This window comes from Ambystoma mexicanum, chromosome 2p (genome assembly GCF_040938575.1).
Source record: "Ambystoma mexicanum isolate Mex_15411 chromosome 2p, UKY_AmexF1_1, whole genome shotgun sequence".
Taxonomy (NCBI): domain Eukaryota; kingdom Metazoa; phylum Chordata; class Amphibia; order Caudata; family Ambystomatidae; genus Ambystoma; species Ambystoma mexicanum.
This window is the reverse complement of record NC_090923.1, coordinates 1,209,726,634-1,209,753,715: the sequence shown is the minus strand read 5'-3', so window position 1 is coordinate 1,209,753,715 and position 27,082 is coordinate 1,209,726,634. Positions and strand designations below refer to the sequence as shown.

The window sequence follows — 27,082 nt, the reverse complement described above, 5'->3', positions numbered from 1 at the left end:
AAAAGCAGGTTCCTCTGAGCTGAGGTTCTGTGTGGATTACAGGGTTTGGAATGCTGTCACCAAGACAGATGCACAACCCTTGCCTGGAACAGATGAGCTGGTGGATACTTTGGGTGCCTCCAAACACCTCAGCACATTTAATCTCACTGCAGGCTATTAGGAAATAGCCTTCGCAGAACATGCCAAGGAGAAGACCGCATTCTCAACTCCAGAGGGCTTTTACCCGTTCAGGGTAATGCCTTTTGGGTTAAAGAATGCACCTGCCACTTTTCGGAGGCTTGTCCATCATGTCCGTAATGGGTTGGATGAATTCTGTCTAGCATATCTGGATGATATAGCAGTTTGAGTGCCACCTGGGAGGATCATGTGAAACACATTAGAAGTGTGTTGCAGGTTCTTCAGAAGGCCCACTTGACTACAAAGGCCAGTAAGTGCCAGATTGATCTAGATTCAGCGGCCTACCTTGGGCATGAAGGAGGTGGAGGGAGGATACAGCCTCTACCCAGTAAAGTACAAGCAGTACAAGACTGGCCTACTCCCACTACACAAACTCAAGTGCAAACCTTTTTAGGACTCACAGGGTACTACAGAAATTTCATGTCAGACTATGGCATCATAGCTGCCCCTCCGATTGCTCACACCTCCAAAGAAACCCATGAAGGTACCTTGGTCTGAGGATTGTGAAAAGGCCTTGTACCATGCCACTGTTCTCAGGGCCTCTGATTACCAAAGACCTTTTATTGTGCAGACAGATGCCTCTGACACTCAGATAGGAACTGTACTATCACAAGTAGACGAGAAGAGTAAGGAACACCCTATTGGATTCTTTAGTCGCCAGCTTAAAGACAGAGAGCTCAGGTGGTCCACAGTATAGAAAGAATGTTTCTCTGTTGTGTGGGCCCTAAGGAAGCTGAGGCCCTACCTCTATGGGACCCACTTCACTGTGCAAACTGACCATAAACCCTGGATCCTGAACATGAAGGGAGAGAATACAAAGTTGCTCAGGTGGTCCATAAACCTGCAAGGGTTTGACTTCACTATGAAGCATAGGCCAGGTGTCCAACATTGCAATTTTGATGGGTTGGTCAGAATGTTTAACCAACCTGAACATGAGACTCCTCCAGTGGTGGATTAACTCCCCCTATCCTTGGTCTGGGAGAGGCGAGTGTTAGGAAAGATTCCCATTTATCTGCAATTTTCTCTCCAGTTGTGTACCCCCCAACCTTTTGCCGTTGTCTGAAAAGCCTAGCCTGACTTTTGCCAGTGCATCACAGCTTCTGCTGCACTCTGCTGGGTTTTCCCTCACTTTGTTATGGGGAAACTGACATGTCCTTAAAGACAGTCAGTACTGTGAGACTTTGTTTCTCTTAGTCCTTTCCAATGTTGCAGCTTTTCTGCAACATGTTACAAGTGCACGAAGTACCTTACAGAGCGCTTGGGTCTACCTTTCGTTTCCAAAGGCCCTAGACTCCCTCAAAGGATTTTGGGGTAGAAGTGCAGATGTGCCTTGGACAGGGATGGTGGCGGCTTTTCTTTTCGCATATTTTCTAACCCTTTCTTGCCATGCAAACCGCGATTACCGCGGCTGGCACAGGAAGGTGGCCTGGATCCAAAATGGCCATGCCACAAGGTTCTTTGTCCTGTCCTTTGGCCATCATGTCCCTTTGCCTTCCCCAAGTCAAGCAGACCTAGGTCAGTCCTTATTTGGCCATGCATTCTCCCACAAAACGCCAAGCTTTTGCGGGCTTCTGAATGCCTTGTGTGTGCCTCCAGGACGTGGGCTGAACAGTTTAGTTCAATACACATCCTGGGTGCCAGAGAGTCTGGTGTGCTGGGAATGACTGGGACCACCATGGTCTGCGATTGGTCCATGTCTGGTGTACCTGAATGTGAACAGATCTCCCATTGGGTCCTCTTTGTTTTTGCGCAAAGGAGATCCAGGATAAGAGAAGGCTCAAAACACCCATACAACATCGATCTCTTGGGTTCTCACTGAACCAGGATAGGATCCAAGCATCCTGAAACTAAGAAGCCGAGTCAAGGAACCGTTACCCCGCTGGAAGGTTTGGCACCCTGACCCTGCTGTTGTCCTGCAGGACCCCTCTGCATCTGATTGAACTTAAAAGGTCTGCAAAGGAACTTCAACTCATTTGAATAGTGGGAACAACTACTCACAGCACCTTCATCTTAACCTGCAAGCGAGCCTCTTCGGAAGTGTTCCTGGGCTAACCAGTAAACTGACCAGCTTGCTCGGGACTTTTGCTCTGAATCCGCCACCGTTTCGATTTGACACTTGAAACTTGGTAGATCATAACCACTGGTTCCAAGACACTCTCCTGCCACGTTTTGTGCACCTGCGCATCCTATGTCCGGAATTAGGGGAGTACGCCTGCCCTGAGCGCACACGGTCACCATGTCGCCCAGCCGTGGTGACTAACTTCACAGGTGCCTTGCTGCTGTGCCCCTCTGTGCCCTGCCTGATCCCTTCATCAGGAGCGGAGAAATCACCATTGTCCTGCCATGGAATCATCGCTGTAACTCAGCCGCTGAAAGCTGCAGAGCTGCACAATTGCCGCATTTGTACCTGCAACCGAAGTGGGCTCGACTGCCGAAGTTTGGTCTGGAGTGCACCTGGGGTCGGTGAGTACTTGCAACTGAACACCTGCAAAATAACCCAGCAGAGGGGCGGGCGTTTCCCATACAGTTGCTGCTAAAGTGCAAAAGGTGCACGCCTTAAGTTTTAAAAGCATTTATTTCTCACCGGTCAGAATCTCAGGATCTTTAACTATCGCAATGTGATACTCCAAATGCTCAAATTGATATTTCCTGGGGGGGGTGGGAGGGGTGGGGGCAGTGGTGAAATCACGGTTGTGTAGCAGCGAGTTGGGCACTAAAAACATCAATCATTACAGCACCTGGAAGCAGAAAGAATCCGGCATGTACCGCCATATAAAAAGTGTTATTATTATTGCTATCATTAATATTAACAATGGTCACATTTCATTTCCTTGTCTCTCCCGGGACTCTACAGCCCCCCCCCCCCCCCGTGGAAGGTACAGTTTGCAGTTTTTATTTTTTTTGCCTGTATATTCCTGTGACACGGAAACTTGCCAATCGAAGAACACACTTCAATTATTGAGCTCGAGTTGTCTTCTGCATTTATTCATCTCCATCAAATTCGCCATTTTAGTTAGTTCCGGTGCAAGTTGAACCATTATCACAGAGCTGCAGAGCAATAGATGCAAATACTCTGGATTTTGATGAAAATAGTGAAATCATTTATATATGAACCCCAGCCCCTTCTGGGCAACTCGGTTTAGGGGTACATATGCTTCCTTTTAGTGCTTACCAATGTGGTGTGGGGGTCCTCAAGACTGGGCGGGGAGGAGGCTCATGTGCTAAAAAACGTTTTTTGTTTCTGCCCATCCCCCAATGTACAGTTAAGGGCAACAACAAAAATAATACTGTTTTAGGGCGGAGGCTGAATGCATCCTTGGGCCTCTCAAATGTCGGGGTTCCCCTGGAGCAGCACCTTAATATTCTCTCAGAATTGAAGAATGATTTAAAATTGCAAATGCACAGAAGAGGGTAACTTTCCAGTGAGCCTCGTGGCATGGGGGCGGTGGTGCGGGGCGGTAATGGGGGAAACATTTTGTTAAACAAAACATTGTGTGATGAGGTAATTTCGTAAATGAAAATAGTGTCCTTTTCCACATGCTTCAATTTCCCTTTATTGAAACTTTCGATTGGATTGTTTCTTGTTGTAGACTATCCCTTCAAATCCCTTTCTCCCATCTCACTTCCCAGCCATTGCCACCTCGTCCACTCTTATTCGTCCCACTCCGAACACAGTGACTGAGAAAATCAACGAATGTGCATTTAAAACAAAAAATCCAATTGCTTGACTGTCCTCTGCAAGGAGCTGCGCAGAAATAAACCAACCAGCCCCTTTTCCCCTCCTTCTAGTTCTGTCTCTGCATGAAATCCCCATGTGGGAGCGGGGGCTCTCCACGAATTCCCTTTTGCCATCAGCCTGGGAGTCTGAGCTGGGGAGACCGAGGGTACACCTACTGCAGGGCAGATGAGCCCAGCAGCCCAGCATTGGCCTTGCAAAATGGCATCCTTGAAGATTTTGGGAGGAATGTTCACTGGGCACTTCCACTTCCTCTTTTGGGTCCTTTCGTTAGTTTAATTTTATCCAAGACTTGGCACTTTTTCTTTTGGTCCAAGCCCTTCGGGCCAGGTTTAAAGGGTGTTTTTCAATGGGATTGTGCCATTGTAAAATGCTTTTGTAAATCCGGCTCTTTTTGTCTCCTGAGAATCAGTCCTCAGGCAATTGACATTCAAGGCCACACTACCAGCGAGATGCTGCGTCCTCTGTTTGGACAGCCGTATTTCTCTTCCTGAGATTAATAGTATGTTTGTGCTTCTCTATACTTTGACGGTAATGCGTGCTTTGAAAACTGTGTGGCAGGTCCTAGGTCTGTTCCTGTGCAAGTTGCCTTTTGTATTGACGGCACACTTTGCCCATGTGTCCTTCTAAGATGGGTAGGCGATTCTACGGCTTGCTATGTCATCACTATTTAGTTCATTTTTTTTATTTTTATAACACGCTTAATACCTGAGTTTGGTTTTTCAAAGCGCAGATCCATGATTCAAAACCTATGTTGCTCTTTGTGGACTTGCTTCCAAGACCAGCGCGTTGCCCTTGTGCTATCCTCCGATGTCTGGCCTGTAATGAAGACTAGGACAAGCGGACAAGGAGTCTGGTACTGCCTGCATTCCTCCCAGGTAATCCTCATTACACATAGCCTGTCTTTATTTCTCTTTGCAGAACTTGTTCCCTCCGTCTCCCAGTTTTTTGTTGATGTTTTCTGCACCTCCTCATTACTTCTATGGATCTCTACAGGGGGGTGGGGGGTTCAAGGAGTTGTGGTTAGGTGAGTGTCTATTTGGGCACTCCTTCTAGGAACGGACCTTAGCTCTTATACATTTATATAAAAAAAATATCTATCTCGAGGAGGGATCATCTTAGTATGTCCAAAATGGGATGAGAAGGTAATGGAATACATATAATGAGGATAATATGCAAGGAATGCAGGCATTCCCCCCATCTGTCGCCTTCCATTGCCTGCTGGAGTCGCCGTGGTCCCTTACACCTTCCCTATAGCGCTCAATCTTTAAAAACTGCATGGCGTGTACTGTGGCTTTGAAATGCTATTCCAACTCGAAGATCTATTTAAAAGCCATTGGTCTGGAGGATTTGGGTGGATCTGGGGAAAACTCCGATTTTATATACTAATTTAAGAACAGTTAAAATGCTGGCTGGCTCCTCCAAAGAATGGCCATTGCTCTCCCCTGGTTCTGCTCCTCTGGGTATTGAATCTGAAGCACTGAGCAAGGGGAGGGTGAGCTAGTGAGTGCATGAAGGTGCAAGGGAAGGCTGCTCACTCACGGGATTGAGTACCTTGCTTTTTGGAAATAAAGGAAGGACACCAAGGGGAATGGGTTCAGCAATACCCTAAGCTTGTCTTTAGGTATTGTTCCTCTATGCTGTACAACAGTTCCCACTGCCGCTGGATTCGGAGAGTGTATAGTTGCGTGAGAAGGTGCTGCTGCATGCCTTAGATGGGCATCGCAGGAGCTCTCAAGTTGGCACTCATGAGTAGGTCATGCAGTCTGGTTTGCTATTTGCATTCTGGTACTTATAGTTTTGCTTTTTCCATTATAATTCAAAGGAAAAACTAGGAAGGGATGACTTGCTCACACATGACATGGGTTCATTTGAGAGATCTGCAAGGCAGTGACTGTGGTGGTCATGCTAGTATGTCGGGGCAGGGGGCGCCACGGGACTGAAATTCATCGAGGTTCAATAGAAATGATGTTGCATCCTTGCTTTCACTGCACGCTCCTTCTGTTTCTTCCCTCTACTTACTTTATCCTTTTCACCTTCTGTGCTTTGGAATGACCTTAAAGCAATAACAAAGATACAAGCAACCAACATATAGCTATGAGTGAAATGATGGCATCTCACATCAGGGAAGCCTGTACTCCACATGTTCAAATGACAGCAGGACTTATTAGACCCTTCTTCCTTACAAGATCACTAGTGTACCGGCAAACTGGATAATAACTGCTAATGTTGCAGTGGGAGAAATCTGGCAAAAGGTGCTTTATGAAAACCTGATATCCTAGTTGGGTAGTTTCCTGCATCCTGCTAACGGCTTCCTCCCCGTGCCTCATGTGTCCCCTCCACTGGCAGAATCACCCCAGCCACATTATCAACCAACTGCTCTCCTTAAATATAGTTTGAGATGAAGGTCATATTGGCAGACGGAGGGATAGTCCTCCTCATGTTTGACTGCTTTCTCCTGAAAGTTTCTAGGGAGATTCTCTGGAGATTTCAGCCTGTCTGCTGTCAAACAGAGGTAGCCTGTCCAGGCCTGTTCCTTTTTTTTTTTTTGCCTTCGTGCACTGGTATTTTGCTTTTCCATTACAAATTGTTATGTTATTGGGCATTTGTATAGCACCTCTTACCATTTATGATTCCAAAGCGCTGTGGGTTGAACGCCCTCGAGGATCGAAGTCCAGGTCAGTGGGGATAGTAGTGTATTAAATAGTGCTTGGGTGCACTTAGTATATTGGAGGGAGATCCTGTTCCTGATGACCTTCCAGTGCCTTTCGATGTGGCAGTATTTCCCTTTGGAGTTTGGGGCTGCTAGGCTACGGTCCTCCCTGTGTCTTTTTGGGTCTGCAATTGCTTATTCGAGTACTGTTGCATCCAGTTCAGTTATATTGGTCCTAACACTACATCCAAGAAATTATGGCTTGTGCTTGTGAGCCCGGTCCAATATCCACGTCTATGTGTCTTGTTGTGTCTGCAATTGCTTTTTGGTGGCACCTTCTTAGTTGCATCAAGTTCTGTATTAACGGATATACAAGTACATCCTAGATATAATGGCTGGTACTCAGTGAACCCTAAGGTCCAGCATCTGACGCAACCTTGTTTGCGCTCTGTCTAACAATCTCACCAGTTGTGGTCTCCCTAGATTGGGAACCTGAGCAGCGGGAGAGTGGCACAGAGGGATGGGCGAGTAATTTACAATAGTCTGTGGGTGAGGGGGGAGGCAAATTTATTACCTAGATTTGGGATTCTTGGATAGAGGGATAAACGTCCAAAATGGGGGCACAACAGCAAATTCAGAAACACCTAGATTTGGGACACCTGGATACAGTGAGAAATGCCTACAATGAGGGTGCAACAGTAAATGCAGTAACATCTAGATTTGAGATTGCTCGCTAGAGGGAGAAACGTCTAAAATGGTGGCACAACCGTAAATGCAGAAACGCCTACATTTGTGAAGAGCGCCTAATGTGGGGGCCAAGGAGTTAATGAAACGGTACTTAATGGTTGGAGTGCAGCAGTGATAGTACTATGACATATCTAGCAGTCCTTGGCAAACTATGTTAAGAAGCTGAGAGGGGCGAACATGGGCAAAGACGACTGGAGCTGCTTCTTCAGGAGCTGCCCTTTGCCTCGGGACCCTTAGCTGATGGGGCTGCCTGGGAAGACGCTGCCCTAGAGGCTTCATTAAAAATGCAGCTGAGCCCAATCAAGGTTAAGGGGCGGGGTAGGAGGTGGGTGGGAATATGGGAGTAAGGAGGGCGGGTTCCGGGGCTACAGGGACATGCAGCAAGTCAATGAGAGGAGGATTGTTCCTTTAAATAAAATACGATGTACTAAAAGTGCACACGATCCAAATGGAAAGGGTCACAGACCCACAGGACAGTTACCTGAGCATAGGCCAAGCTAAAATGGCTACAAACAGGTGCAGAGTAGGGAAGACCCTCATTAGGTGCTGCAAAGGGCAAAGTGGGCCAATTGCGCATTAGGAGGGTGGGAGAGGGGCGCAGACAGGGTTGAACAGGTAATCAGGCAACAGGGGTAATACAAGAGGTCTCAAAGCAAAATTAGATGCACACAAAAAAATTGAGAAAAAAAAGCACACAATACAAATTGAAAGGGTCACAGTGTATCTAGCAAGGGTAAAATTTGGGCTTTGGTGAGGTTACATGCACTGTGGGCCATGTTCCGCAGTCTGCAATAGCAAATTGAAGATTGAAAGAGTTCCACACAGGCAGTCCTGGAAAAGTAGTACAACACTGGTTCTGTTAATTTTGGCGCTTGGGCCTCCGCAGAGACAATATTATGTTGTTACTAAGCTTTGACTATGATGGTAGGAACATCATGTAAGGGTGTTTCAGCTGGCAGATGGCGATTGTAGAAGAAGAGGTTGTGGGTGCCGGGTGAGCAGTAGGTGAGAAGAATAGTGAGAGGGGTTGGCACGAGGCGTTGGATCGAGATGTTTTTTTTTAATGAGGGAGTGAGGTGAGAAGGGGGAGCTGGGCCAAATTCTATCTTTGCTTATCATAAAACGAAACCTGTTTCACTTTTATTTTTACTGTAAGGTGCATAAGAACATGGCAAAGTCATTGTGGAGGACAGCAAAGGTGAAGGGAGAAGGTGGTCTGGGTTTCGTTCACAACCATTATAAATAGTTTTGGGGAAATGGGAGGGAGTTGTTAGTGAGAAAAGAGGTTTACTTATTCATCCATTTACTTTATTGGGTATTTATAAGGCGCCTATACAGCAAAAGGTGTTTCAAGACACAACAAGGCGGGGTGGTGGGACAGGGATGAAGATGTAGAGGAGGTCCCAAATAAAGCCTGCACTCCAGTCACCCATTTTGAAGTACCAGGAACGTTCACACCAAAATATGTGACGTATAATGAGCAGATAAATCAGCAGAGAGCCGCAGTAGGGCTCTGCCCAGTACCTATTACGAGAACAACACCTATTGAAGTCCCAATACCCAGAAAACCCTGGACAGTAAGGTATCCATTAAGAAAACCTTACCAGCAAATGAGACGAAATGGAGGTTGCCTCAGTACTGTCCCGGAAGAAACCAAAAAGGCCTTAATGGAAGACGAATGGTGACGTCACAAGGACCCGGACAGACTCACAGATAGAAGAAATGACAACCCAAGAATGACACACAAAGACGAAATGCCACGAGTAAGGATATCGTGAACATAAGATAAAAGATGATGTCCAAATGTAAGAGAATGAAGCTGTACACAGGATGAAGATATTCGACCAGCTAACACCTGTACAAATGCTTGGAACCGCAAGAAAGCTAAGAAAGCAGTGCGGCTTGATATGCTAAGTAGAAGAATAGTGCGGCATGCGCCATTATACATAATCTACCTCAAAACAAAGCACAGTATTATGAGTGCGATTCCACTTTGCACGAAAAGCAGAAACAACTCGGGTTACTAGAGGCCAAACAAGACAAGATTCATATTCTAGCAAAGCGAGAAGAGACGGCTGAATCGAAACTTGGCAGATGCAACTCGTGCCAGGATAGCCAAGGTCATACCAATAGAAGGAACGAACAGTAGCTACATATAATTGAAACTTAAGAACAGAATATCCTGTCTCTGAAAGGTCAAGATAAGGAGACGTAGGCAGGTGGCAAGCTAAATAAGAATCAAATGAACAAATTGAGAGAAACCAGACAAATTCACGGTGTGGGAAGCACGTGACCAGTCGAGCAAGGAGAAGCACGTTTTCACACCTACGCTTGGCAGCCTCCCAAGCAGAGATATCAGAACTTTTCCAGACAGAAGATGCAGTTTTGAGGCCAACCACAGTAAAATAATTGATACATAGTTGCTAAAGCGATGATTGATTGTAACCTTAATTGGAGGAAGGCCCGGTAACTGAGGGGCACCCAACACCTGGCTGACCATTTAGCCTGCTGCTAAGCAAAGTGGAAATTTATGCATGGGGTTGGTGCCAACCCAATCACGATGGACCAAATAATCTAGGGTCCTATAGTTGGTAGAACCAATGGGACGTCATACTTTTAGTGACGTCTGCAGTAATCATTTTGAAGGAAGGGCTTAGATGCCCACCTGACAGTGTTTTACCCAATCCCCTCACTCCGTTACCATATACGGATATAGCACCTATATTAAAGTTACCTTTTCCTAACCAATAGAATTGCATGTTAACTTTTGAGTGTTACACATCAATTATGACGAGTTTTGAGTATAAATGTTGCAACTTGTATGAAGTTTGTTGGAGTTGAAGCGAGAAGGACGATCGCATCACTGCTGATTTCCATGACTCCCCGTTTTTTGAACTTGTCATTAAACGGACTCCCTTTGCCAAACCATTGAGTTGTCCTTATTGATTGGTGTTGGAGTAATAAATCTGCAACCCCATCCATCTCAAGGGTGCAGCTATCTCGTCTTAAAGTACTTTGGAGCAAACCTCGGTTCTATGGGCCGGCCGGAGGTCTACGCAGTACAAAGAAAAACAAAAAATGATCCTACTAGGCCTTGTGTTATTTGGATTGTGCAAGTGCAGTAACAAGAAGTGTGGGGATAGGGGCAGGCCCAGACAGGCTAGTGCAAGGTGAGTGAGCCCAGAAGCGCAAGTGCAGGTTAGGTGGGTGTTATTTTCTTTGTATTCTGGGACTTGTAGTCCTGTATTTATAACGGGAAAAGTGGATCTACATGGGCCAGATGGCAACTAACTAGTACCGGAGAAGCATATGCAGAATGGTTTCAGACATCATGCATGCATGTTTTCACTTTTGCTTCCTTTCCCTCTATCTTCCGGGTCTTTCTTGTAACCTCATGCCGATGCACTAGGTTCTCCAGCTGTGAGGGGCGCCTAGATGCGATTCGGTTTGCATTGTGGGCGCCTCCGAGTGACGCGCCCATTGTTCCTGACAGACCTTGCATATCCCAACAGACAAAAGCGGACTCAAAAGACGCTTGCACAGCCACGAACAGACTGTCCAGTGCCAGATAAAGACCCTCAGTGGCCTGCAAGAACTCCTTGTTTAGGAGGGCCAGGAGACTGCAATTGCTGAGAACGTGTCTGGCGGTTTCAATGTCCCATTTACCCAATCTACACAGGCGATCCTCCCTTGGCATCCCAGTACAAGTCCCTGTATTGACGTAGATGCGTAAAAGCTCAAGTCTCAGGTAAACTATACATTGTAGCAAATCGCTCCTGCCCCTCCAGACTGGTCTTCTGCTGGCGACTCCAATGTTTGACTGATATTTTTATGCTATTAGTAATATTTGTTGTCAATTGATTTAAGCTTTGTTGTCGCGTCTCCCCGGAGTGGGTGTGGGGATAGGCATGAAACACCCAGCATGCACAAAGGTGAAAACAAAAATACAATTTGCCCTGATTTGAGAAAGGTGAACCAGCCGAAACACGTGTCATCAGAAAGGGCAGCTAGTTGCATGTGACAATTAAACATTTGACAAGCGACCTACAATATGGCACAAGTCTCCGGGAGTTTATTTTTGTTTAACCTATACATTGTATTCTCGTGGGAGAATAGCACTTGGTTAGATAACTACGAGGTTTGTCAGTGAACCCGCCAACACTCTTTAGCACTCTTTCTTTGTATTTTGCAATATTTTAATATTAAAAACAAAAATAGTGTGACACATTCATTTAAATATTACAACACGTTTTTATATAAAACAGGGTTTGTGTTCTTTGGCTTTACACACCAGTAACTTCAACTTACAAACATTCCCAACAAGCACATCTTCTGTGTCTTCTGCCAGTTAGTCTCCCCAAGCCTATTTTCTTTGGAATGCCCTTGGCTGCTGACAGTAAAGGGTACTCTTTGTAAGGATTGTGACCGTTTGTTGTGTTGCCTTGTCGCAGCAATTTTGCGGTCTCATGCTCACTTCCGTGCCCACGCCCCGATGATGGATGGCGCCCCTCTGCAGATAGGGACTCTGCTGCAGCAATGTTAAACATCGTTAGGCCTGGAACATAAGCCCCCTCCCTCCCCTCCTAATCTAGGGTGCAACTGTGCACGTGCTTAGTGTGCTAATTGGGAAATCGGCACCTGCTCACATTGCTATCAATTTACTGACCCTCGGATATTCCACAGCATACCACTACAAGTCATCCAAGAGATCCTCACACCCCCGACCGGTCCTCAATGAACCCCCAAACAAACGCCTCGTGTGCCTGGCTTATTGCTTCTCTTCTAATACATGCCTGCTTCCTGTTCCTCCTCAGCGCATTGAAGCCCCTTTGGAGTGACATAGGAACTATCAAAACACCCAGCGTAACATAACACCGCATTCTCTCCTTCTCGCTCCTTTTCCCACGCTCCCTGTCCCATGCTCTCCTGTTTTCCCTGTCAGCGCCTTGAAGCAAGTTAAGGGAGGCACGCAAGCACTATACAATTACACAACTACAACACAGCACCATTCTAAACTTACTCGCACAGCATCATATAACCCCTCCCCTCCCCATTCCCCACTGGATATAAGCAAAGGAAGGTCCGCTCACTAGGTTCACGGCACGGGGCCTACCTTGATGGTGTCCAGGGGCTGCCCTGCCAAGATGAGGCAGATCCCTCCTGCACCCCCCGCAAAGAAGTTCTTCACCGGGGAGACTGCCTCGGCCTTCCCCTTCTGTGCCATCTCCTGGCGCAGGTGGCGGGGCTGCAGCGGCGGCAGCACACCGGGCTGGGAGGACTAGTTGCTGACCCCGCTGACCGGGTCACAGGGAGGTCATCCTCGGGCTGCTGGTGGCAACATCTGATGGGGATGAGGGTCGTTTACCGCCTATCCTCTGCACTGGGCAGCAAGTGGCATGCGAGGCCTCCCCGTGCCAGTTAATCATTACAGCCAGCACCGTTAGACTCTGACCTCCTTGGCATCTGACATATATTTCACTGAATTCTTTCATCACGTCTTTGCCCGAGTCTTATCTCGTGGGGCAGAGCGGGCAAGCCCATTGTAGCTGTCTCCATGTCACCGCGAGGGCTGAGGGAGGCGGGCACACCCTGATAGGAGGCAAGTGTCTATCAAGGGGTCATCAGCTGGCAGAGTGCCCCTCTCAGCCCCCTGCCTCAGATGGGTCCCAGAGGTGGACTGGGAACCAAAAGAAGCCCTGGAAATAGTATTCAAAGTGGCCCCGTATTACACATGTTCAGCACACCCAACCCTTTCCCTAAGAGAACATTTGGAAATAAAATAGGCTACCGCACAAATACTGGGTGCCAGCCTTCTAGCACTATCCTCGAGTGTCAAAGCTAGCCTGCAAAGGGAAGGCCCACACGCAGCCGTTCTCCTGCCATGACCTGCCCATCTGGAACTCAGTGGTAGAGGCCCGAAATGCCCCAACCACCATCCAGTTCCGCAAAACACAAAAAAAAATGTCTTTCAACAATACCAGCCGGAGGATTAGAAATCTCCACCCGCACCCCCTTCCACCAACAGTCCTGCGCTGCTGGATACAATGCCAAGCCCAGTTCTGGCACCCTCCTGTTGGAAAGCTCTTTATATCAATGTCAAAGACTGTGCACCAGCCTTCTATCTCCATCGTTATTGGGCACACACCTTCCATTGCTGTCAAATGCTGGGTGCCAGCCTTCTATCTCCCTCGTTATTGGGCACACACCTTCTGCTGTGAAATGCTAAGTTTGAGCATTCTATTTCTATCATTATTGGACATACTCGTGATATCGCTGTCAAATATCGTGAGACAGCCTTATATTTTATGCTATGTTAAAGGTTCTTGTACCGCGCACTGTTGCCACCTGTGTGGCCTCTTGGTGCTCTGGCGGATCTGCTGGTGGTGTTTGAGAAAAGCAAGAGCTGTGATGTGCTGTTGGCAGCCTCAGTTTGGAGAAACCGGTCACTGGGTGTAGGTGCTTTTACGGTTGGTAGGCGTCATGTGGTGTTGAGGTGAGATTGTGTATGGTTTGTTTCCTTGTCAAAGGTTAGGGGGTTGTGAAGTGCATGCAGTTTGTGGTGCTGTAGAGGCCTGGTTCTGTTTAGTTCTGAGTTTGAGAAGGCGTATGCAGAAGGGTGAGTTTTTAGTACGGTTGGTGGCAATCCATTTCTTAACACCGACATTCTGGCTAAATGCAGCCCATATCCATCCCCATGTCGTTCATTCTAGTGCGATGCAATTACCACCCCCACAAATTCCTCCAGGAGAGATGCGTTCCCCGCCCCCTGAACTCAAAACATGTGTGGTACCAAGGTTTCTGCCCCCAAGCCCATTCCTTTATGGGTGATGCATTGTACACCCGTGGCGGTCTATTGAAGAGTGATACAGCTCCCTCCCCTGCTCGTTCATCCCAGTGAGGGACGCTTCCCACCTTCAGCACTCTGTCGAGGTAAGTTACACTTCTGGTCTCCAACTGCCCTTCCAAGTGAGATACCTCTCCCATCCGCCACCCTCCACCCCAGTGCAACACACTCCCTACTCTTAAGAAATATATCTGGTTCTGTAACAATAACAATTCCTACTCCCATCAGTCTTTTGGGCTTGCATTTCCCACCCCAATTAATCCATCTCGATTAGCCCAGCATGATGCAGAAGTTTTATATAGTGTCTGTTTCAGGGCACAGCAAGGGGCACACGGCTTAGCTATACAATTAGACTGGATGTTGAATGCGGCTGACCTGCACATACGTGCTAAGTGTGAGAGTGGCTGATCTACACAAATGGTGTGCATGCTGGATGAGGCCGCCCCATGCAGGTAGGTTAAATGCCGGTAGGATTCTGGTATCCGGTTATATACCTATCATTATTGAGCACGCCCCGTATATTGCTGTCAAATATTGCATTTCAGCCATGAGTGTCGATCATTATTGGGAATGCACCTTATATTGCTGTTAAATACTGGGTCCCAGCCTTATATCTCTATCATAGTTGGGCATACACCATATATTGCTGTCAAGTACTGGCCACCTGCCTTAGAGCTCCATCATTATTGGGCATACACCTTATATTGCTGTCAAGTACTGGCCACCTGCCTTCGAGCTCCATCATTATTGGGCATACACCTTATATTGCTGTCAAGTACTGGCCACCTGCCTTAGAGCTCCATCATTATTGGGCATACACCTTATATTGCTGTCAAGTACTGGCCACCTGCCTTAGAGCTCCATCATTATTGGGCATACACCTTATATTGCTGTCAAGTACTGGCCACCTGCCTTAGAGCTCCATCATTACTGGGCATACACTTTATATTGCTGTCAAGTACTGGCCACCTGCCTTAGAGCTCCATCATTACTGGGCATACACTTTATATTGCTGTCAAGTACTGGCCACCTGCCTTAGAGCTCCATCATTACTGGGCATACACTTTATATTGCTGTCAAGTACTGGCCACCTGCCTTAGAGCTCCATCATTACTGGGCATACACTTTATATTGCTGTCAAGTACTGGCCACCTGCCTTAGAGCTCCATCATTACTGGGCATACACCGTATATTGCTGTCAAGTACTGGCCACCTGCCTTAGAGCTCCATCATTACTGGGCATACACCGTATATTGCTGTCAAGTACTGGCCACCTGCCTTCGAGCTCCATCATTACTGGGCATACACTTTATATTGCTGTCAAGTACTGGCCACCTGCCTTAGAGCTCCATCATTATTGGGCATACACTTTATATTGCTGTCAAGTACTGGCCACCTGCCTTAGAGCTCCATCATTACTGGGCATACACCGTATATTGCTGTCAAGTACTGGCCACCTGCCTTAGAGCTCCATCATTACTGGGCATACACCGTATATTGCTGTCAAGTACTGGCCACCTGCCTTCGAGCTCCATCATTACTGGGCATACACTTTATATTGCTGTCAAGTACTGGCCACCTGCCTTAGAGCTCCATCATTATTGGGCATACACTTTATATTGCTGTCAAGTACTGGCCACCTGCCTTAGAGCTCCATCATTACTGGGCATACACATTATGTTGCTGTCAGACACAAGGCTGAAAGCCAGTTTTTATCATTAATGGGCATGCATCTTGAATTGCTGTCAAGTGCTGAGTGCCAGCCTTAGATCGCTATCCTAACTGGGCATACACCATATATTGCTGTCAGAAACTGGGTGTTGGCCATATATTGCTTTGAAATACTTGGCGCCTTACATGTCAGTCAAACAGCAGGTGGCATCTTATTGCTATCAAATATAGGGTGACCGCCAAAGGTCTGTCACCATTGGGGTCGGGCATTTTTTTTGTCAAATACTTGGTGACATCCGTTTGATTTTCAAATACAGGGCCCAAGACATATTCTTAATTATTGGACATCTCCCGCTCTGATTATTGGCATCGGCTTCTACCCCTGTCAACCACTGCCGCGTTGAGTTTGAGACGTATATTTCTTTTAGGTACCGAGTGTCAACATTGTATTGAGGACACGTGCAAGTAATTTTACTTGCAGTGTATCATTGACTGCTGGTTGTGTTCGCCTGTATAGTAATGCTGAATGCCAGTGTCTGGCTTGTGCACCTGTATGGTCTCCCACCACCCCCACTCTTTTGCTCCCTCATTTCTGATCACTTGAGTAATCCTGCCTTGAGCCCGGTTTTAGTTTTTCCCAGCCCCCTATTCCTCTCCAACCCTGCAGCCATAGAGCCTCCTGCCTAGCAGACAATTAGAGGCCCAGGAGAGGAGATGGGGGGGGAGGTCTCTGTGAACTGATATTAGAGCCTTATAGACTGAGGGAGGGGGGGTTATCATGGCATAATGGTCTATCCCTGAATAATGGCCGGGGCTAAACAGAAGGCCATATATTTGGGAAGGGTCATTCATTATCTGAAGGGATAATGACTGCTCCCACAGCATTGAAGAGAGGGTCCCGGGAATGGCCCTTATGACCCCCAAGTGACTGTTGACTCGCAGAATGAAAGGTGTAACTTGCTGTTTGGCCAGTCACCGACTGCACCAATGTATCACAGATATGACAAGAGACATTCTCTCAGACAGCCATTCGAACCGTATCGAGTTGATGGTTTCGAGGAGACCGAGGTCTCATCAATGGATCAGATCGACTGACAATAAAGCCAGGCATCGATGATGTCATTAGGGACATCATGACATAGACGTGTTAGCCATGAAGCGAATATATGCATCCATGCATGAGGCTACACAGACATGCACTAGTTTATTGCTTGTAGTCATGAAAAATATGCTTAACACCTGTAGGTAGAGGACAAATACATGTATATACTGCCAAGAACCTTTCTTTTCTTTTGCCGAAGTGGAACCGCAAGATGTAGATTATACGTGGGCCTAGTTTGCATATGCTTTATTGCAACAAAATATAAGAAGCCATGAAAACACATAGGTGGAAAGACCGGCCTCATACGTGGAAGGGGAGAAATGATCTCTGAGGCACGAGGCGCACAGCTGGTGTTCACAGCCAAGGACAGGGGCGGGCGGAAAATTCCAGGTTCCCGAGGCCGCAAGCCGCCTGCAAGAATTCAGAATGAAATCCTCATAATTGCAGACAGAAGGGCCTGGTTTTCCGGTCCTCTCGCACCTGACCCAGCAGAACAGGACAATGCCCATTTACTCGTGGTGGGAAGAGAAGCTGTTCCCAGTGAGACATGGTGGAATGATGTGTTGCCCACCAAAACTGCAACGTACAGGCACTCCCCCATGCTTAGGTGGCCGGACGATGGTAACAATATGGAACACACATCCCTCCATGCTTCTTTCCATCACCTTGAAAGGTTGCAATGAGCCCTGTGACCAGACAGGGTCCCAGGCTGGGGAGGACCCGCTCTAGCCAATACAGAAGCTCCATTTGTAAGGTAGTATAAAACATTGGATGGGCCAATAGTCTTCCTGCGACCCTGCAGCAGGGTAGTTTGTAAATTTTAGGGGTAGTCTCAGGCGGAGTCGCCTGATATGAGGAACCAATAGACTCAATAATGTATAGTTCTTCTATACATAGTTAGCCCAATCTGACCTATGAGGACACCCCATAGGTTTTTGGGGTGGATCCGAATTTTGTGACGTCATACGTGCATAAAAACGTGTGACATAGGCCCAGGAGCTGAGAATGCTGGAGAATTGTCTTTTCCTGTGTGATCCCTGTCTGTGTTGGATAATAAAGACAGTATACTTTGCCCCATGGCTGAGTCTCCCGTTCTTACGGTGGGCAGTTTTTGATGGGCCCAAGTGTCTCTATTAAAATTCTGGAGGAATGCTGTCGGGTCCCATTTGCAAGTCCTTAACAGCATAGAAGTCTGTAAGCACATAGTGGTAATGGCAATGTAGGTTTTGGAGTTGGAGCGATTAAGTACAAAATGTTAGTTTAATAGTGAGTTAAGTAAATGGGCAAAACCTGTTAGTAAATTAAATATTCTTTTTTAAATAGTATTTAAATAACAAGGTTGTCTTTATAAGGTAAGCTTTTTAATTGTAAAAGCTTGGTTGAAATGTAACGGTTTTCACGTGAGTATGCACTTGGTCTAATGTAAAAATAAACGGTTTCTCCCTAGACGAAAGTGAAATCTTTTTCCATGTTTTATCTTTTGACTTGGTGTTAAATCGTATACTTATTTTGAAGGGCAGTAATAAAAGATACTTACAGAGAGGGAGAACTTTCTTGAAAAATGTTGCGAGGAGGTTAAATGTATGTTTCATGAAAGCAGAGAAATGCTTTCTGCTGTTCTCTCTCTGCTTATGAAATTCGATTGATCAGAACTGATCTAATTGCATTCAGAGCCGCTGATTGGATCAGATGAGGTCAATAATGGCTTCCATGTGCTAATATGTATTGTCACTTGGTCCAGCACGCAGACCCAGTTAGCAAGGGTGCTCTGCTGCCCAGGGTGCAAGGGTAGCACCAGCTGGGCTTTGCTGAGATCCTTCCCAGAGTAGCGGGTATGACCAAAGGTGGGCCTAGTCTCTGCTGCACCACGGTTTTGGTGGAGGGTGCTAAAATACACCTGCGACTTTCATATTACATGTGTTTATACCCCATCTGCCCATCATTTTAAGAGGTCCTGTCCTGATTTCCAGATCTACAATTGGCTACTTTCTATGTCTCTCTTAAAAATGAATTGCAGTCTCCCCTACCTACACCCCACTCCCAAGGACAACTCATGGGCACTATATAAACCATACAATCTAGATGTCAGATATCAGATACTCACGTTACAACCACAGAAAGGGCAGTTTCAACTCTTTCAGTGGAAATGGCCTCGAGCCTCAGGAGGGCCCGGAGCCTCTGGCTCCTTGTTGGATGTCTTACAAAGCAAATGCTTCCTTAACTCCTTTCAAGTGCTCACTTTATAGGCTGCCTTGGCTGACACCATCAGGCTGTCCACTCCCTCCTGCCTTGCACTATTCAGAAGCCCACACCTCGACTGCATTAGCACCTTGCAGACAAATCTTAATCACGTTTTCAAGTGGTCATGTTGTGGTTCAGATCCCTGTGGGCTGGTTTTCTTTATTCTGCCATGCAGTGGTCAATAAACCTGTCCAGTGATAATCCTCCCTCCTTTGCTTTATCTAAGATTGTGCCATGAAGTTCGGGCTGATGTTCTGCCCATATTCCCGAAGGAAGCATTCATTAGTCTGTCACTTTAAATGTGTTATTGCAGCCAAAGACAGACCTCTTTGTAAGGTGTTAAGTTATCAGAAATGTGCTTCCCTGCCTTCAGTTGTTTGCCCTGCCTTCGCCTTTTGGGGGCGCTATTCCCGCCCCCTAATTGATCTGTGAATCTAACCTGGGCATTCCGGGGCAGTTCTAATGAGCGGGTCGGTTCGTGGCCTCTAAGCGGACACTTGTCTTCATGCCACTTGCTCTAATGTGACTCTTTAAATCCTACTTTGGTTTGGACACAGCTGTACTCTTAGGGCCTAATTTAAAGAAGCGTTTTATAATGACCACACCCTGTTGGAAATCGCTCTTTGAATCAGGGCCTTCATGTCCAAGTGCTCTGACGTGCCTAGAGGGCGGCCTGTTGGCACTATATAAACCATACAATATAGATGTCAGATATCGGATACTCACGTTGCAGCCACAGAAAGGGCCTTTTTGCTGCAGTTGGGACACTCTTGTCATAGAGGGGTTTTGAGGGGGGCTATCTTCTGTTTGGTACTTGCTTTTTATTAAGGCCAAACCTGCACCATAGAGTATCTTGGCACTATTGATTGAGGCACAAAAATAAGCAATCCAGGCCAGTCTGAAGGAGTAAGGTCTAGTCTAGAAAAGGGAGACTGAGTAGGTACCGTCTACCAATTAGGAAGAACCTCAGAAGATTAGTCTCTTTCCGAATGGTCAGAGGTGTCGCATGCCACAGGTTAGTGGACTGTACTGAAGAAGGCTCTGAAACGGTAGCCTGTGAGGCGCCAATCCCTCAGTATACATCTGGACTTGCATCTGAATTCAAAAACTGTAACAAGGTATTTGGCTTGTGTGCCCATTTAGCTTTGTTTGCTCAGATGCACACTTGTTGACAGGTGGTTCCTAAATTACCTACCCTTTCTTTCCTTTGTTTTAATTTCAACTTTACTTTGTACTTGACATTGCTGTATGATTATGGTTTTCTTTTGTCCATCTTAATATGCTTCTCTCATTAACTGTCCAACAACCCAACGGTTTGCTTAATATTTGCTAACTTTTCTACACATGGGTATCTTGGTCTTTATTGGGTGATTGGTTCGAATATACTTTTGTGACTTCAAAATATTGTAAAAAATGGTTGTGGTTAATAACACTAGTCCAGTTTTGAAAAAGACCCAAGCACGGTCGAAACACGTGTCAAAACATGGGCACCTGAGAAAATAAGGCTAAAAGGGCACACGAGCCACATATTTTGCTGCGGTTTCTGAATTCAGATACAAGTCCAGATATAGACCGAGGGTTTGGCGCCTCACAGGGGTATTGTTTCCGTTTCAGAATCTTTAGTCCTTTTGAGGTATGGGTATCACTTATGGTGCCTGCAGGGAGTGACAGACCATGACAATATTTGGCAATTGGCCCAGAATGTCGAGGCACACCCGACATCGTATACTGTATTGAAAGAGCACAACCTCACTGACTCCTTTTTAAAATGGTGAGGGTCTTGCATTATTCTGTCATTGCCGGATTTTAGGGCACGCCTAGGCGTGTACCAATTGAATCTGGACAACAATGGAGATTAAGACGCAGAATTTAAACTTTTAAACACCATACACAGGCTTTTGCACATAACTCCCTTTTTATCAGGGAGCCAGCGGAGGCAAGTCTGTTGGGGTTATGGTCTTTCCATCAAATTTTTTGCATCGAGGGACATTTCCATCAAATGTTTTGCATCGAAAAAATGTGCATCAAATGCATTTTGTTGTTTTTTTTAATGGGGGAGGTCCACCCAACCCCCTGTTTTTTACCCTTTAAACCCCCCAAATAATTAACCTTTTACCCTTTAAAAACATGCATTTGATGCATAATTTTACGATGCAAATGAATTTGATGGAAAGTCCATCGATGGATTTACTAGATACCAGTCTGTTGTGGCCTGATCTCTTGAGCCTCATAAGTGTTCTGGCTGCTGTTTTCTGGATTCTCTGCAGCCTTTTCAAAGATGATGGAAGACCCAAATAAGCATTGTTATTATAATCCAGTCTTGAAGCCATGAAGGCATTCATCACCATAACCTGGTATGCAAAGGTGAGATGTGGTAGCACATTTTTGATTCTCCTATCAGGGAAGAAACCGGATTTGGTTACAGCTCCTAGCTGTTTGTCGAGAGTTAGCTTGCTGTCAATGAGAATGCCACGTTTTTTTTTAAAAGTTTAATGATTTTTATTTATTGAGCATAAAATCAATTCATAGCCGCACCCATATGTTACAAACACTGTATGAGATTGATGCAATACAAATAATATATATAAGGTAATAATATATGAAGAACAATGAAAATTGTAAGATCAAAATGATCGAGCTAGTCTAACCAACAGCTATATGGTATATAACGGTCACTAATAAACTACTGTTATATATGTAAAAGAATTTTTGAGACGAACAGGGGATACAAACAAGAGACAACACGAAACAGAAGGGGAGAGACGAGAGGAAGGGGGTGGAAACGTGCAAAGTAAATGACCAATAAGCTTTTAGGTGCATCATTTTACAAATCTAGAAATACAAAAGGCGAGATATACAGGATCATAATATTATGAGACCTTTCCTATGAACCATGGGCCGACATGTTGTGATAGTCTAAGAAATGCCAAGGTTGTTGGTCTCTTGTTTTGGTGCTGAAATTGGCAGTCCAGACTGATGGATTTGTCAGACTCTTCTACTCCGTAGTCCATATCGTCCGCATAGTGGCAGCACTGCTGATATGGCTATTGAGTTAGAGTATATGCATCTGTAGCTACGGAGTTGTGCAGTTGGTAAATGTGCGCATTTAGCCAGGGTACAAGGCTATACTCGGGCCTACAGGGAGAAAAACAGCAGCATGGGCTGAATCGGGCTTCCGCCCAGTTCAAGACTCTGCGCTATTGATCCCTGTGAACGCCTCTATGCACAGAAGCGATGACACAAAAAAAGATTTTCTCTTTGCTCTGAAACAGTGTGCGAAGGCAGTGCGCACAGACCATGGTAAAAATGAACACAACTGTTAATGGTCTGTTTTATGCAGTGCTTCAGACCATACTTCACACCCCTGGTGTTAATACACGCTTCCTAGATATCCACAGTGCAAGCACTGGCCTCAGCAGCAAGCTCCTAGCGCAGTGAGCTGTCTCTCGGGTAACTGGGAGATGTGGCTAACTAGTGACCAGTCCCCTGTTTACACTCACTGTAGGAAGAAGTTGCTCTAGCAGGTCTCACAGGCCCCTTAGTCATGTGTGTGTGTGTGTGTGTTTTCTTCTTCTTACTGTTGACTCCACCCTGGGCTAGAAAGGTAAGGGGAAGGGTGGTGATCGCATCCAATACCATCAATGGACCAGCTCTGGAGACTTTGATTCTGCTGGCCCGCAGGGCGAGTGCCTGACCTGCTCAACGGCCAGACTTCCCCCTGGCCTATGATAGAGTAGCAGCTTTCATGTGTTTACATCAGGGGCGCAATGAAACCTACATTTCGGAGGGAGAGGGATAACCGGTGATGGCAGGAGCCACTTTAAAAATGGGTGTGGCAAACGTGGAGACTCTGTTCCCCCCCCTGTTTTACACCAAGGGTTGTCTGACATGGGGCCCAAGTGTCAAATGTTATCAGCCCAGCATTACACCTAGGCGCACACACAATTACACATTCACTCATTCATTTAACCATCTCATTTACCATACACTCACTCATTTACATGAACTCCTTGCACACATGCATGCACACACAATAGTTTCAGAAAAGGCTTTCCTCACGTGTCTGCCTAACAAAAAGCAAGTGTGCACATCAGCCCCTTCCCCTCAGATGTGAAAGAACATATGTTCGCACACATCCGTGGGGATGGGGCTGATCTGTCCATTTGATTTCTGTTAGGCAGAGAGGTGAGCAGTGCTGGCTAATGGGCCGGCTCTCGCCGGATCCGAGATCCGGCATTGGTTCTCTAGCCGGATCTCGGGATACGGCTTGCCTCTCCCCTGTCAGAGTGCACAGTGCGCTTGCATGTGATCGTATGTGCTCTGTGCGAGCGCGCTGTGCAGACCAAGCCTGTGAGCACAGTGTACTTGCACATTAGATCAGAGGCCAAGTGGCATATGGAGCAGGGTGGAGCGGGGAGCTGTGGGGAGCAGCTGCCGGACATTTTTCAGCGGAACACCTCTCCAGTTCGGCACCTCAATGAGGGTGCCCAGCGGGAAAGCTGTCTTGCTGGCAGGGCAATTCCTGCTCAGCACGTTCATTGTCTTGCCAGAAGGAGACCTTACCTTTTCTGAACGGGAGCGGTGCCCCGCTGCCAGGACAATGCCCCAAACAATTCCGGACCTCAGAGGGGCTCAGAGCATTAGAATGCCAGTAGGCACTGATGCGAGGGAGGGGGTCTATTAGCAGGGAGTTTTGTCCCTTCAGAAATGGGAATGGGAGGGAGTTATAATGTTGCTGGCTTTAGAAAATAAAGACTATGGCTTTAAAACCCAAGGGTGATTTGTTATTCTCACTTTGCAGGAATGGGAAATGCCGGGGGCGGGGGTAAAACTAAAGCCATAATCTTGCTATGACAATGTATGTAGTGTATAATTAGTTTACTATGAAAGATATTATGTAATGTTGTTTGCTTCCAAGGCATTGCCATAAATAAAGTATTATTTAGGCACATGAAATGCGAAGCAAAACCTTAATAAATCTGTATATCGGCTAAATCTGCCCAGTTGCTTCAATTGTCCACATCCCAGTTTCACCATTTAACCAAAGTGTGATCCTGGGCAAATCATTTAATCGCATTGGGTCTTATCTGCAGCTCTGTAAGTGATTCTGATTCACTTCATAGATTATGTTGATATATCATGCTATCATTATTAAAAGAAATCCCAGTGACTATACAGTTGCTCAACTGGCAGCTCTGCCCCCTCTGAACTCCGCCTCCTTGGAACTCCGCCCCTCATCCAAACTCCGCCCCAACCCAGCCCTTGTGGGATCCCCTTCACATTTTTTCCATTTCCACCGATGGAGGTGAGAGAAGCCTTTCTTCGAACTAGCAGCTTTAAAGTTTTGCTACATTTTTCTGCACAAACACAGTAAAACTTTAAAGTCGCCGGTTTCAGGAAAGGCTTCTTTCCCCTCTGACTAACAGAAAAGTACGGCATGTAGCACCATTGAGCTAATCGTGCTTCGGTCCGGCCCCCCAGCTCACATTTCCAGGGTTGGGGGAGGGAGGGGGTGAAGCTGGATTAGCTCCATGGTTTTGCGCGCCTGTGTTACATAGTTTTGCGACATTAATCTGATTCACATGCTGTGCGCTGCACTGCCACCAAGCGGTTTCATCACGGAATTGCGTGTAGCAAGTACATTTTGAAAAAATAGTGGCGGTTGTTGGGCATTGGCGGCCTGGAATCAACCGCCCCGATGATATCGACGTTCTATGCCCCCTTCTTGCGGCCAACTTCATAAACGTTTTTCTTGCACCATTGCGTTCATTTTGAAGAAGCACTGGTAATGAAGGGGGAAAAAACACAAAAGAAAGCAACGCGAAAGAGGGGGGTCGAATGCTTGCAACCGTTTGAGAATAATTTTTCCAAATCGGAGTAGGAGTGACTTTTTTGCCAGTTTAAAAAAAACAAAACTTTAAGGTTCTCTCCATTGTGCGTGATGATAAGAAAACACGCAGGTTGAGTTTGCCCCAGACTGAGACGGACGTGCCTCTGCACAAATGGAGCAAAGAGAGTTAAACGGGGCTTGCCTCGGGACCAAGGCAACCCTGCATTACCAGTGTGCCAAGGTTTGAAATTGAGGGGCGCTGGGAGCTATGTAGCTCCTGCTTGTAGTCTAGAAGAGCCTGGTTGGTCAGTCACCAGCAGCTCCCAGGACCAGTCGAGCACATGTATGAGTGTTTATGCCTGATGACTGAGTCTTACATGATGGAGAAAATGATATGTTTGCATTTTATGTGAAAGTTACACTTGCGAAAAGCTGTCTACTAGCTCCTCGTTCAAGTGGTAGCTCCTGATCACTGGTTAATGCGGGGTACCCAGGAGCTGCTTTTAGTGCTTTTTAATTCATTTTTTCATTTCGATCCCTGGGGTACTGTAGATTTATGCCTCTGAAAACAAGTAAGGAGACATGAACTAAAACGTAACCACTTTTTTTAAGTGTACATTTTGATCGACTTAATTTTGTCACCCTATTTTTTACTTTTTATTTTTTTTTCGTTATGGGTTGGTCCAGCTTACACCTCCATCCCCACCCCAAGCTCCTTCCCTCCCTACATGCACCACCTCTTTACTTTATACCAAACTGTAAACTTTTAATTTTAAAGAGGTCGCTGAAACAATGACTCAGAGCACATCGTTTTGAAATCTGTACAAACAGCGCCTGAAATAAGGCTCACCAACCCCCTCCCGCACAATACTGGACACAGGTGGCTTGACTAATGACTGTCCTATTTCTAGCTTAAGCCCCTCAAACAGGGCTGGACTAACCCGTAGGGAACTCTGGAGATTTCCCAGAGCGCCTTTGCACCCTGGGCATATTTTGTGTGGTAACTTATTTTATTTCCAAATGTTCCCATAGGAAAAAGGTTGGCCTTGCTGAAAATGTGTGATATGGGTTCACTTTGATAATTATGTTCAGGGCCTCTTTAGGTTCCCAATCCACAACTGCCTTCAAACACTGCTCCTAATGCCCCGGGCTTATAAAAACGGGCCTTGAGGGTGTAAGGACCCTGAGAACTCTGGTGCTTTTGGGATCAAATGGAGAAGAAAACCTGGGAAAGATGAATGTGTTTCTTCCAGAGCCAGAGCCACTAACCAATCGGCTTCCAGAAGCCCCTCCCAGCCTTTGAGGGATCTAAATCCACAACCACTGGGAAACGCAAGGTGCCCGGCGCGTGACAATGATCCTCAAACCCAGGATGGTGCGGACAGAGTGTCTGGTGGGATTTCATTAAGAGAGGATACCTGCCGGTGGGCGTGTTTCCGCCAGCCTTTTGATTACATATAAAAGTGAGAAGCTGATGCTTATGGCAAAGAGATGGAGGTGCTTCCAACTGCATCCAATTTAGGACTAAAAAGCCAGGAGCCACATGAGGTAACGTAACCTCCACGTTCCTCTTCCTCATCCCATTACTTGGGCAACCGACTCCTCATCAGGAACAAATAGCCCTCTTTTTATTTACTCCTGGACCGCCAAACCTTTTCCACATTGGTGGGCCATTCATACCCTCCGTGCTCATACGTCCTTACTTGGGAGTGTCCTTGGTCCCTATCTTTAGATAGGCCAATTTTTATCAGGAGCAGGACTCTGGGGGCAACTTGGACAAGGTCACCTGCCCCCGGCCACCTCTGCAGGGTTGGGTCAATTACTGGGGTAGGCAGTCCTGCTGCAGGCCAGTCAGACATGTAGGTGGAGCAGAAAGCCACGGGGTGATGTGGTAGGGTATCGGAACAGCCGGGAAAGATCTTCATTGCGCACAGACCCCCTCTAGGCTCCTGGGATGAGGCGTGCACTGGGAGCAGGAAACTAATCTGGGCTGTTGCCAAAGTAAGGAGTAGGAGCAGGTGGGCTGTGAGCAGGGTTGGGGTCCCGCCACGGCATGAAAAGGAGGTGTCCAAGACCTGGGT

The 27,082-nt window shown here is 46.6% G+C and overlaps 2 protein-coding genes across 4 annotated transcripts in view; one reads left to right on the top strand and one right to left on the bottom strand.

Moving 5' to 3' along the window:
- Positions 1-12,781, bottom strand: part of LOC138567348 (mitochondrial carnitine/acylcarnitine carrier protein-like) — a 165,847-nt gene extending 153,066 nt beyond the window's left edge. For both annotated transcript variants that reach the window (XM_069645464.1, XM_069645465.1), the window contains exon 1: positions 12,427-12,781. In XM_069645464.1, the coding sequence (XP_069501565.1) occupies positions 12,427-12,537 (111 nt within the window). In that variant the 5' untranslated portion in view covers positions 12,538-12,781. The remainder of the gene's footprint in view (positions 1-12,426) is intronic.
- Positions 1-27,082, top strand: part of LOC138567347 (deoxyribonuclease-1-like 1) — a 184,839-nt gene that overhangs the window by 50,399 nt on the left and 107,358 nt on the right. The window lies entirely within an intron of this gene.